The 12,723-nt window shown below is 61.1% G+C and overlaps 1 protein-coding gene across 2 annotated transcripts in view; it reads right to left on the bottom strand.

Annotated features, from left to right (window-relative positions):
- The window catches only part of NCKAP1L (NCK associated protein 1 like), a 123,434-nt gene that overhangs the window by 34,228 nt on the left and 76,483 nt on the right, over nucleotides 1-12,723 (bottom strand). For both annotated transcript variants that reach the window (XM_048834430.2, XM_048834427.2), the window contains exons 12-23: nucleotides 12,449-12,558; nucleotides 10,728-10,860; nucleotides 10,425-10,506; nucleotides 8,410-8,468; nucleotides 6,961-7,106; nucleotides 5,817-5,949; nucleotides 5,367-5,486; nucleotides 4,336-4,475; nucleotides 3,566-3,697; nucleotides 2,866-3,084; nucleotides 1,750-1,880; nucleotides 106-203 (exon numbers count right to left, since the gene is read on the bottom strand). In XM_048834430.2, the coding sequence (XP_048690387.2) occupies nucleotides 106-203; nucleotides 1,750-1,880; nucleotides 2,866-3,084; nucleotides 3,566-3,697; nucleotides 4,336-4,475; nucleotides 5,367-5,486; nucleotides 5,817-5,949; nucleotides 6,961-7,106; nucleotides 8,410-8,468; nucleotides 10,425-10,506; nucleotides 10,728-10,860; nucleotides 12,449-12,558 (1,503 nt within the window). The remainder of the gene's footprint in view (nucleotides 1-105; nucleotides 204-1,749; nucleotides 1,881-2,865; nucleotides 3,085-3,565; nucleotides 3,698-4,335; nucleotides 4,476-5,366; nucleotides 5,487-5,816; nucleotides 5,950-6,960; nucleotides 7,107-8,409; nucleotides 8,469-10,424; nucleotides 10,507-10,727; nucleotides 10,861-12,448; nucleotides 12,559-12,723) is intronic.

Here is a 12,723-nt window from a genome sequence, read left to right as displayed (position 1 = left end):
TCCTGGCCCCTCTGCTCTAAGCACTGACTCCCACTGCCTGCCCAGCCCATAGCCCTGGGGAGTTGAGTGCAGCCAGCAGTGGCCCCTCCTGCCCCAGCCTCCTACCTTCAGCTCCACCACCTGCGAGGTGACGTGCCACATGAGGTTGTCGCTCAGGAACTTCATGCCATAGGGACCCAGCAGCTCGGCCAGCGCCCGCATCTCTGGAGGGAGGGGAGCGGATCATTCACGGGGCGTTAGCTCCTTCTGGCCTGCTTGGGTCACACCCAGGCCCTCGCACACCCCAAAAAGACTTGTCGTCCCCAGAGCCGTCCCGCCGCTGTGCGTCTCCAGCCCCATCTCCAGAGCCGTCCCGTTGCTGTGCGTCCCCACCCTCAGCCCCAGAGCCGGCCTCCGCCGTGCATCCCCAACCCCATTCCCAGAGCCGGGCACCGTGTATCCCCATCCCCGTCCCCAGAGCCAGCTGTCCTGTCACCGCGTGTCTCCACCCCCCATCCCCAGAGCCGGCTGTCCTGTCCCCGCGTGTCTTCACCCCCCGTCCCCAGAGCCGGCTGTCCTGTCCCCGCGTGTCTTCACCCCCTGTCCCCAGAGCCGGCTGTCCTGTCACTGCGTGTCTTCACCCCCCCGTCCTCAGAGCCGGCTATCCTGTCACTGCGTGTCTTCACCCCCTGTCCCCAGAGCCAGCTGTCCTGTCACCGCGTGTCTTCACCCCCTGTCCCCAGAGCCGGCTGTCCTGTCACTGCGTGTCTTCACCCCCCCGTCCTCAGAGCCGGCTATCCTGTCACCGCGTGTCTTCACCCCCCCGTCCTCAGAGCCGGCTGTCCTGTCACCGCGTGTCTTCACCCCCTGTCCCCAGAGCCGGCTGTCCTGTCACTGCGTGTCTTCACCCCCTGTCCCCAGAGCCGGCTATCCTGTCACCGCGTGTCTTCACCCCCTGTCCCCAGAGCCGGCTGTCCTGTCACCGCGTGTCTTCACCCCCCCGTCCTCAGAGCCAGCTATCCTGTCACCGCGTGTCTTCACCCCCCGTCCCCAGAGCCGGCTGTCCTGTCACCGCGTGTCTTCACCCCCCGTCCTCAGAGCCGGCTATCCTGTCACTGCGTGTCTTCACCCCCCCGTCCTCAGAGCCGGCTGTCCTGTCACCGCGTGTCTTCACCCCCTGTCCCCAGAGCCGGCTGTCCTGTCACCGCGTGTCTTCACCCCCTGTCCCCAGAGCCGGCTATCCTGTCACCGCGTGTCTTCACCCCCTGTCCCCAGAGCCGGCTGTCCTGTCACCGCGTGTCTTCACCCCCCCGTCCTCAGAGCCGGCTATCCTGTCACCGCGTGTCTTCACCCCCCCGTCCCCAGAGCCGGCTGTCCTGTCACCGCGTGTCTTCACCCCCCCGTCCCCAGAGCCGGCTGTCCTGTCACCGCGTGTCTTCACCCCCCGTCCCCAGAGCCGGCTGTCCTGTCACCGCGTGTCTTCACCCCCCGTCCCCAGAGCCGGCTGTCCTGTCACTGCGTGTCTTCACCCCCCGTCCTCAGAGCCGGCTGTCCTGTCACCGCGTGTCTTCACCCCCTGTCCCCAGAGCCGGCTGTCCTGTCACCGCGTGTCTTCACCCCCTGTCCCCAGAGCCGGCTGTCCTGCTGCCGCACATCCTCACTCCCGTCCCCAGAACGAGCCAGAGCCAGCTGTCTCACTGCCGTGCAGCTCCCTCTGCATCCCACCGTCATGCGGCCCCATCGTCAGGACATGGAGCTGCCACAGCTCACCTGAGATATCTGAGAACTCCTCTGCACTGAAGCTCTGCTCCCCCTCCTTGGGGACACTGATGAAGGCCTGCATGGCAGGAGAAAGCACAATAGCCCCAGTGCTGGCCTGGCGCAACAGCGCCTCCAGGTACCTACATGGAGCCAAAGAGCATCCACTTACACCGGACAGCCAGGCCCCAGCACTGTTCTCCCAGCCTGCTCCTAGTCTGCCCTGCCAGAGCCCAAACTCCCTTGTACCGGTGTGTGAGCATGGGATGGGATTGAGGGGCACTGGAAGAGCTGTGTGGGGAGCCCAGAGCTGGGATATCAGGGGACTGCGGGTCAGGACTGAGGGGCACTGGCAGAGCTGGCAGGGAGCCCAGAGGTGGGATAGCAGGGGGCTGCAGGTCAGGATTGAGGGGCACTGACTAAGGGAAGCTCTCACATGGGCAGCCTGCCCCCTCGTTGGCTCTAGAAGTAGGTTTTTGTTCCTTCTCCTCCCCTGCCCTATTTGCCCAGAAAGTGCAAGGTCGAGGGGCTTGTGTCTCCCATTGCTGCCCCGTACAGGGAAGGGCCACCCGTCGCTCTCCAGCACCGGCTTTCCAGCCCCATGGAATCCCCAGGTGCACAGAACCACAGAAATGTGGGGCTGGAAGGGACCACAAGAGGCCACATAGGCCAGGCCCCTGAACAGAGGTAGGGCACCGGGACCGTCCCTGACAGGGGTTTGTCCAACCAGTTCCTACAAACCTCCAGTGATGGGGATTCCACAACCCCCTCAGAGCCTGCTCCAGAGCCCAGCGACCTCAAAAGTCAGGAAGCTTTTCCCACTATCTAACCAAGATCTCCCTGGCTTCCTTCATGTCCCATCAATGCACATGGAGAACAACTGGGCATCGGCCTTATTCAGAACAGCCCTGACTGTAGCTGAAGACTGTTGTCAAGTCCCTCCTTGGCCTTCTCTGCTCTACACTTGACATGCCCAAGACTTTCAACCTCTCCTCATAGGTCAGCTTTTCCCACTTCCCCCATCCCTCCAGGCATCTCGCAGGCTCTCCAGCCCCATGGCCCAGGGGTACTCAGGGCTCTCTCCTGCCCTGTGGCCCAGGCCAGGCTGCCCCCAGCCCAGGCACCCACCAGTTGGTGTAGATGGTGGTGAGGGTCTGCTCCCCGCTGGAGTCCAGGGGCTGTGTCTGCTGAAGCAGGACGCTGCGGATGATGCGGCTGGCGTCCACACACGTGAACTGCCCCAGCGACTGGATGAAGGCGATGTAGGAGCGCAGGCTGACCAGCACCTCCGAGGGCCGTGCAATCTCCTGCGTAGCCTGGTTGTAGTTGGCCATCCACACGAAGGATCTGTAAGGGGATGTGGGGCTCAGAGGGGGCCCAGCACAGACCCCCACAACCTCCCCCCTGAAAGCACCCAGCCCTCCTACCGTGTTCCCTCCAAATGGGCATCTCCCAGCATAATTCAGCTCAGAAGCTGGCTGGGGCTTGTGGATGTAACAGCACCCATGGCCGAGTCAGTCTCCCCTGCCGGAGGGCCATGGGCAGGGACACGCCGCATCCCCTCCCGACCTGTCTGCCTGAGGGCCATGGGCAGGATCATGCCACGTCCCCCTCCCCACCTGCCTGCCTGAGAGCCATGGGCAGGATCACGCCATGTCACCATCTCCACCCACTCGAGGGCCATGGGCAGGGACACACCGCACTCCCATCCCCACCCACCAGAGGGCCCTGGGCAGGGACACGCCACTCCGCTGTCCCCACCCACCTGCCTGAGGACCATGGGCAGGGACACGCCGCACCCAGCCAGCCAGCCACGGGGCCCACGTACCTGTTGAGACGCGTCTCCAGGTGGCTGCTGAGGTACTCGGCAGGCGTGACCACGTGCTCAAACACGGTGAAGCTGGGGACATGGTTGACGCTCAGGGAGAGCTCGCTCAGCATCTGGTGCAGCTTGTCCATGCTGGGGGCAAAGACACCGGTGCGGTCACCGCTCACCGCAAATGGCTCTGGGGCCCGGGCCCCTCTCCCACACCTGTCAGCCCAACGCACCCTAGTGCTCAGACCCCAAATGTGGTGGGATCATTCAAATGAATTGGAAAGTGGACAGCCCGGACGCCTGGGTTCACCATCCCCTATGCTCTGTGAGGGACGACGGGCATTCTGGACACTTGGGTTCACCCCATCTTCGCTCTGAGGAGCAACAGGCAGCCTGGATGCCTGGGTTCACCCCACCTCTGCTCCGAGCAGCGATGGGCAGCCCGGATGCCTGGGTTCTCTACCCCCTCTGCTCTGAGGGGCAATGGGCAGCCCAGACACCTGGGTTCGCCGCCACCTGCGCTCTGAGGGGCGATGGGCAGTCCAATGAACCAAGTGTATCTCGGGCAGCGGGAAGGCTGGGAGTGCTTTTGAAGGGCCAGGTACCAGTGTCGCTTCCCAGATCTGAGCCATCAGCCGCTCTGGGGACCCAGAACCTGTTCCCCCACTGCCCCTGTACCATCCGAGGCACAGGGGGAGGAGTCCTCTGAATGGGAATGGCCCCCCCAGGGATGGCAGAGCAGCTCTAATGCCCCTTGGGAGCCCCCCATGGTTTCGGCTTACTTGGTCACCACAATCCGGTCCTTCCTCTGGCTCTCGGCCCCCGGCTTGTCCCGCTCCGCCTCCCCCTTCTTGGGGGGCTGCTTGTGGGCCTTCTTGTTCCGCGCCTTGCTGATGGTGGAGGCGCAGTGTTTGGGCAGCAGCTTCCCAGGAGATTGAGACAGGGGCACTGAGTGAGGGAGGGGCTGGGAGCTTGGCGGGCCAGGATTTGGCAGCCCCCCGGATGCACATAGTGTCCCCTCCCCGCATGCCCCAGTCCTGGTGCAGGACACACCTGTGACTGGGACAGCACGGCTGTGCCCAGGGTGAATCCCACCTGCCTGGCATCTGGCTCTCCTTGCCACAGAGCCGCTGGCCACGCTGTTGCCCACCCCCCACCGCCACCAGGGATCAGCAAGCTGTGTCACTGGCCATCTGGTTCACTGACAAGGCTACATGACTCCAACCACGGCCATCTCCAGAGCCCTCAGCACCAAGCAGCCCTGCAGGGGTTTGCTAGCTTGGAGAGCAGCCTGTGGAGGGCCGGCCACAGCCCTCAGCCAGTGTGCCCGGATGGTGAGCAAACCTGGTACACGCGACTGCTGCTGTGTGTTCAGGTGCCCCAGGCTGGCGCCTCAACTAGGTACCCCACCCAGGACCATGCCACACCCTGTGTCCCTCACCTGTCTGCTGAACCCCAGGCTGGAAGCTCACCGAGGCAGCCCACCCAGTGACATGCCATGCCCCAGAACCCCCCATTGCTCACTGATGTGCCCCCAGTCTGGCAGCTCCCCCAGCACCATGCCACACCCCTCACCAGCTCGCAGAGGGGCCTCCATGCTGGTGGCTTCCCCGGGGCCCCCAGCACTGTGCCATGCCCCCCACCTGCTCGCAGAGGAGCCCCCAGGCTGGCAGCTGCTCCTGGCACCGCCCCCAGGGTGGAAGCTCCCCCGGGCACCCCCCAGCACCATGCCATGCCACTCACCTGCTCACAGAGGGGCCCCCAGTCTGGCAGATCCCCTGGGCACCCCCCAGCACTGTGCCGCACCCCTCACCTGCTCACTGAGCTTGCGCTGCTCGGCACACGCGTCCATGATGCAGTTGGCAGCCTGCTTGGCGATCTCCTCTAGGAAGTTGTTGCACAGACCCAGGCTGCAGCTCTTCAGGTGGGGATACTGCGGAGAGAGGCCAGGGACAGCTCACGGCTCTGCCCCCCACACCTGGCACCTTCCAGCCATAGATCTCAAATGCCAGCCACTGAGCTTCTTACCCCATGGGGGAGGCAGTCGGCACCCCTGCCCCTCCTCCCATGCATTGTCTTGTGTGTCCCCCGCCTGCTCCTCACCCATGCATCTCCCCTCCTCCCCTCAAGTTCTCCCCACATGCATCGTCATGCATGCCCACCCGCCCTCCCACAGGGGGTTCTCTTCCCCTCTATATTGCCCCCCGTGTGCCCCACCTCCCCCATGCATACCGCGCATGCCCCCAGCGACAGTGGCACGCACCTCCTCTGGGCACATGGGGTGGGTGCAGTGGGCAAAGTGGCTGCAGACGAGCGGGAAGGCGATGGTGAAGCGCAGCATGGCCGGCTCCTCCATGGTCAGAGCAAACAGCTTCTCAAAGGGGCGGATGTAGAAACTGTCAGGGTAGAAGGACACATCAGCGCAGGTGGGGCAGGGAGAGTCTGCCTGCAAATGTGTGTGTGCACACACACGTGTCTTTCCATGTAGGCGTGTGTGTGTGATTCTGTGTTTGTGTGTATGTGTGTGATTCCATGTGCGTGTGATCCTTGTGTTTGTTTGTGATTCCATGTGAATGCGATTCCATGTTTGTGTGTATGCATGTGATTCCATGTGCATATGATTCCGTGTTTGTGTGTGTATGTGTGTGATTCCATGTTTGTGTGATTCCTTGTACATGTGATTCTGTGTTTGTATTTATGCGTGAGTCCATGTGTGTGTGATTCCGTGTTTGTGTGCATATGCCTTTTCACGTAGGTGTGTGCATGTGATTCTGTGTGTGTGTGATTCTGTATTTGTGCATATGCATGTGATTCAATGTGTGTGCGATTCTGTGTTTGTGTGCGCACGCATCTGCCTTTCTATGTAGGTGTGTGTGTGTGTGTATGATTCCGTGTTTGTGTGTATGTGTGTGATTCCAGGTGCATGTGATTCCGTGTTTGTGTGTGCGCGTCTGATTCTGCGTGAGCAGCACCACCCCAGCCCCTTCACATCCCGCTCAGAGGCCTGGATCCCACTGGCTGCTGTGCCCTCTGCAGCTGCCATCTCTGTCCCTCAGACCCTGGATCAGTGGCTGTGCACACGTGTGTGTGTGGTTCCCTATGGGAGGGGTGTGGGTCTGAATGGGCCGAGCCCAGGGCCTGAAGCCAGGCCTTAGCAATGCTGTTGGGCTAGCTGCACCAACTCTCCCCACCCACCATTTGACTGTCCAGCGTTCCCAGAGCGACCCCTGCTCAGAAACGTCAGCGAACAGGCCTCACACCACAGCTCCGAGGGCAGCAGATCCTCTCCCGCAACACATGGTGTGATGGGGAAACTGAGGCACTGATGGGGTTGAGGCAGGCCCAGCACCGGCCCCAGGGCTCTGGGCGGTGCTGGCCTGCCCGCGCCAGGTGCTGTGCATACACACCAGAAGGCCGACAGATCCGACGTCTCCACTACCAGCTCCTCCAGTGAGTCCAGCATCTTGGAGTGGAACATGATGAGGTTCATCACACGGCCCACGTCCGGGCTCTCACGCAGCTGCATGGGTGCCTTGGCCACACTGGTGTAAGCCTGGGGGACGATGTGGGGGGGCAGAGAAGTGGGTGAGAAAGAGTCCAGCCCCAGGGTTCAGGGCAGCCACATCACCTCTCCCCCACCATCAGACCTGCGGCTCCCCAAGTCAAGCAGAGCGTCTCTGCTAGCTGCCAGGGCAGGGCGCTGTGTGCTTGGTGCTGCCAGCTCCGAGGTCAAGCCCCGCCAGGAGCCATTCCACCTACTCCCGCTCCCAGCTGCCTTTCCCATGGGCCTGTGGCTGGGCAGGGGGAGCTCCCAGGGCAGGGGAGCCCAGAGTCAGGCCCTGGCCCTAGTTAGTGAACAGAAATGGAGCAGAGCCGATGTGGGTGTGGCAGGGGGTAGGGCTGCCAACTGTCGACTCGCACAAACCCAAATGCCCTTGCCCCGCTCCCTGCCGCGCCCCTTCTTTAAGGCCCCGCCCTCACTCACTCCAGCCCCCCTTCCCACCATTGCTCACTCTCCCTCATCCTCACTCACTTTCACCGGGCTGGAGAAGGTGGTTGGGGTGTGGGACTGGGTGTGGGCTCTGGGCTGGAGGGTGGGATTGAGGGGTTCAGAGTGTGGGAGGGGGCTCCGGGCTGAGCCTGGAGCAGGGGTTTGGGGTGCAGGAGCGGGTGCAGGCTCTAGGAGGGAGTTTGGGTGTGGGAGGGGGCTGGGGTAGGGGGTTGGGGAGCAGGAGGGGGTTCGGGGTGCAGGCTCCAGCCAGGCAGCACTTACCTCGGGTGGCTCCCAGAAGCAGCGGCACGTCCATCAGCAGCTCCTAGACTCAGGGGCGGCCAGGTGGCTCTGCGCAATGCACCTGCCTGCAGGCACCGCTCCCACAGCTCCCATTGGCCACGATTCCCCGTTCCCAGCCAATGGGAGCTGTGGAGTTGCTGCTCAGGGCAGGGGCAATGTGAAGAGACCCCCTGACCTAGAACTCCACCTAGGGGACGCAGGGACATGCCGGCCGCTTCCAGGAGTGGCATGGAGTCAGGGTAGGTAGGGAGCCTGCCTTAGCCCCACTGCATCGCTGACCAGACTTTTAGCAGCCTAAAATCTTCTGGATTGGTTCAGTTGCCTCCGGGAGATCGAGCCTAATTCCGGGGGACTCCCAGCCAAACCAGGAGGGTTGGCAACCCTAGTGGGGGGCTGGGCTGGGTGCAGGAGGTCAGGGGTTGCCGGTTGCTGCCTGTCAGGGGGCTGAGCAGGGGAGGGGAAGTGTTGCTGGTGCGTGCCTGGCAGGGGGCTGGGTGGGGTGTGTGCGCCCTGGGAGATGCCCAGCCCCTAAGGGGATGCAAATTTATGGGGAGGGAGTTACCTGCAGCCGGAACCAGTCCAGGCGAAGCCCTGAAAAGTCAAACTTCTCCTTTTTGTCAACTGCAGGAAAGAGAAGCAGCTTTAGAGAGCTGGCAGCGGCCGCATGGGCTGGGGGCTCTCCCCTCTGTGCTAGGGTTGCCAACCCTCCAGGATTGGTCTGTAGTCTCCAGGAATTAAAGATTAACCTTTAATTAAAGATTATGTCATGTGATGACATCCCCAGGAATGCATCCAACCAAAATTGGCAACCCTACTTTCTGTGTTCCTGCCCCACAGCAGCAGGGGCAGAGACAGGGCCTTGGGGCTGCAAAGCTACCTGGCTCAGTACACCTGTGCATGGGGCTGCTTGCATGGTGCAGGAGAGCCCAGCTGGCAGGGCTGCTCCCTTCTCTAGGGTGGCTGTGTGACAAAGTGGGACTATTCTTAATGTTCTCTCTGAATACTGAAGGGGTGCCTCAGTTTCCCCTATGCATTTCTTAAGTCTCTAGGTGGTGGGATAAGGGGGTGTAATTGTTGCAGAGCAAAGGGCCAATGTACCTAAATGGCTGACACTCTTGTCTCCTGGCAACTGATGACCTGGGCTCTTCCCCCCTGCAAGGCGATAGCTAAAGGGTTGGAGAACAAAGGAATCAGGTGACCTCCTGGCCTGGGAAAGGGACAAAGCCCAGAGGAGGAGGGATTGGAGAATGTGTCAGTTTGGGGCTGGCTGGGGACATGGAGTGAAGTGCAAACGTGATTGTCTGGCTCACTGCCCCCCAAAATGGACCCGGCTGAGGGGTCCTGTTCTCTGTACCTACAAGCTCTGTTTTAGGCCATGTTCCTGTCATCTAATAAACCTCTGTTTTACTGGCTGGCTGAGAGTCACATCTGACTGCGGAATTGGGGTGCAGGACTCTCTGGCTTCCCCAGGAGCCTGCCTGGGCGGATTTGCTGTGGGAAGCTCACGGAGGGGCAGAGGATGCTGAATACTCCGAGGTCAGACCCAGGACGGTGGAAGCCGGGTGAGCTGTTTGCCCTGCAGACAGGCTGCTCCCAGAGAGGAGGCTCCCCAGAGTCCTGCCTGGCTGCGTAGGGAGCAGGTCCAGAGCATGGCCCGGGGATGCCGTGACAGGCTGGTCCTGGCCGCTGGTCCTGGCTGGCTGCAGCGTACTGCCCTGTCACATCCACTCAGTGCACGCGCCAGCGGCAGCCAAAAGAGCCAACGTAATGTTGGGAATCGTTAGGAAAGGGACAGATAATAAAACTGAAAATAGCATGTTGCCTCTATATAAATCCATGGTACGCCCACACCCTGAATACCACCTGCAGATGTGGTCGTCCCATCTCAAAAAAGATATATTGGAATTGGAAAGAGTACAGAAAAGGGCAACAAAAATTATTAGGGGTATGGAACAGCTTCCATATGAGGAGCGATTAATAAGACTTGGACTTTTCAGCTTGGAAAAGAGATGATTAAGGGGGGATATGATAGAGGTCTATAAAATCATGACTGGTGTGGAGAAAATAAATAAGGAAATGTTATTTACTCCTTCTCGTGACACAAGAACTAGGGGTCACCAAATGAAATTAATAGGCAGCAGGTTTAAAACAAACAAAAGGAAGTATTTCTTCAGACAACGCACAGTCAACCTGTGGAACTCTTTGCCAGAGGAAGTTGTGAAGGCCAAGACTATAACAGGATTCAAAAAAGAACTAGATAAGTTCATGGAAGACAGGTCCACCAATGGCTATTAGCCAGGATGGGCAGAGATGGTGTCCCTAGCCTCTGTATGTCAGAAGCTGGGAATGGGCGACAGGGGATGGATCGCTTGGTGATTACCTGTTCTGTACATTCCCTCTGGGGCACCTGGCATTGGACATTGTCGGAAGACAGGATACTGGGCTACATGGACCTTTGGTCTGACCCAGGATGGCTATTCTTATGTTCTGGGCTGGAGCGTGGCCTGGGGCCTGCACACCCCACAGGGGGACCTGCTGCTCTGGGCACAGCAGGGAGCCGTGGGGGCACCTGCATACCTTGTTTCAGAGTGAGAGACGACAGGGTGCTGACGAAGGATGACATGATGATGGACTCCTCCTCGGGGCAGACGGTCAGATTCTGAAAGAGACGGGCACAGCTTAGGGGGGCTTCTTGCAGGCAGCTGGGCAGTTGCATTCTGGGGTGTGGAGAGCCCATGGCGATGGCAGAGTTCCTGCCCAGAGATGGGGTTGGCTACTGCAGGGCTCCCACGCCCCAGGGAATTTTCCCCTCCCAGGGTTGTGTGTCTCGCTGTCGGAGTCCTGGCTGCACGGATCTCAGAGCCCTTCCCCTCGGTGTACCTGGATGATATCGCTGAGCAGCAGGGCATCGAAGCGAGCCAGGTACTGGATGTGGTAGCGCTGGATCACTGTGCTGTGCTTGTGCACCAGGGTACGCAGTTGCTCCATGAGGAAGAGCAGCTCGGCGATGTGACTGCAGGGGTGACACGGGGCTGGGTCAGGCTCCTCTGAGGGAGACAGAGCGGCCTGGGCTCCTGCAGGCAAGAGTCACTGGGGAGCACAACCCTCCCCACATATCGCCTCACCTGGGGACGGGCAGGGCTGGATCCGAATCTGACAGCTTCAGGGTATCCTGGAAACAGGGTACCCCAGGGCAGCCCTGTGCCCATTACGGTGCCACGGGACTCCTGCCACGCCCCCACACCGGTGTCCAGAGAAGTGCCATGCCCCGAAGGGACCCCTCTGACCACTGAGTCCGAGGTCCTGCGTAGTGCAGGCCACAGGACTTCCCCGAACTCATTCCTGTTCGAACTCGAGCAGATCTTTTTGAAACTGCCAGTGGTGGAGAACCCCCCGCACCCCTGGGTAATCTGTTCCAATGATTTCATTATTTCCAGCCTGAATGTATCTAGCTTCAGCTACCAGCCGCTGGAGCACGTCAAACATTTGTCTGCTAAACTGAAGAGTCTCCATGCATTGTTTTCAGTTTCCCCGGCCGCAGGTACTATGGACTGTGGCCTGCTCTTTCTGAAGATAATCCACGGACCTCCTGCAGTGTTTCGCTAGAGTATTTTCCAATGCTATGGGGCGCTGCTTTAGCTCTCCTGGCAGGAGTCTGGCCTGCGGTGCTGGGGCTGCCGACTCCCCAGCCCCCAGGGCAGGATCCACGGCATCTCCCCTTCCCTGCAGGGGTCATTTCCCATCTCCCCTCACTCGCTCTCAGCCCGTTCAGCGAGTGCCACTTGAGCCTTGCAGCATCCACGCCCCCTTTGCACACCTGCGCTGGGGGATGACACATACGTGCTGCTGGCTGAATTGGGCCCAGGATGGTCACCAGAGCAACAAATTCCTGCCATGTCTCTTGGTTCCATTTCCTACCCCCAAAGCAACGCCCCCACTCTGTGGGGCCCTGAACGGAGACCCCGACCTTCTCCTCTGCCCAGGGGGCCCATGGGTCCAGTGCACCCCACTCAGCATGGGGCCCATACAGCCTCCCATGTCTCACAGCAAACAGTGTCTGTCCCCCACCCCCGAGAGCCAGACCCCTTCCAGTGCCTGTCCCCTCCAAGAGCCAGCTCCCCCGCCCATGCCTACCCCTCACAGAGCCAGACCCACCATGGGCCTGTCCCCTCAAGAGCCAAACCCCCCCCACACTGCCTCCGCTCCCCAGAGCCAGACCTGTCCAGTGCCTCCCCCTCTCCACGCCAGACCCGCAATGGGTCTACCCCCCCCCACAGAGCCAGCCCTCACCAATTCCCCCTGACACAGAGCCAGACCCCTCAATGCCTGTCCCCCTGCAACAGAGCCAGACTCCCTCAGAGTCCTCCAGCCCCGATAGCCAGACCCACCCAGGGACTGGCCTGCCCCTGACAGTCAGACTCCCTAGGGCCTGTCACCCCCAGAACCAGACCCACGCCCAAGATCCAGACCACCCCAAAGCCTGTACCCCCGCCCCCAACAACCCGACCTCACCTTGGGACATCCACCCTTGCCCAGGACACTCTAGGCCCCATCCCTGCAGTGCCCACCCCACGCCCCCACAAGACTGGCCTTGCCCTGACCTGTCAGCATAGTCCTCAGGGGTCTTGGTCTTGGTGACATGCTCAGCATGACGCACCAGCCAGTTCATCTCGTCGCGGCACAAGGAGAGTGCCATGAAGACGCAGAGAGCCTGGCAGGGCAGAGATCGGTGGGGTCAGCTCCAGGCAGGCCTGGCTGCATGCCAGGCACCTCACAGGCACCACCGCAAACCAGACAGCAAACAGGGGAGGGGCCGTCAGAGCCAAATACCCCCACCCCTCCACGGGCAGCCAGGGGGAGAGGGGTCGTTCAGGGC

This window comes from Caretta caretta, chromosome 20, assembly GCF_965140235.1.
Source record: "Caretta caretta isolate rCarCar2 chromosome 20, rCarCar1.hap1, whole genome shotgun sequence".
In the NCBI taxonomy this organism is placed as follows: domain Eukaryota; kingdom Metazoa; phylum Chordata; order Testudines; family Cheloniidae; genus Caretta; species Caretta caretta.
This window is presented reverse-complemented; position numbering and strand designations above follow the sequence as displayed.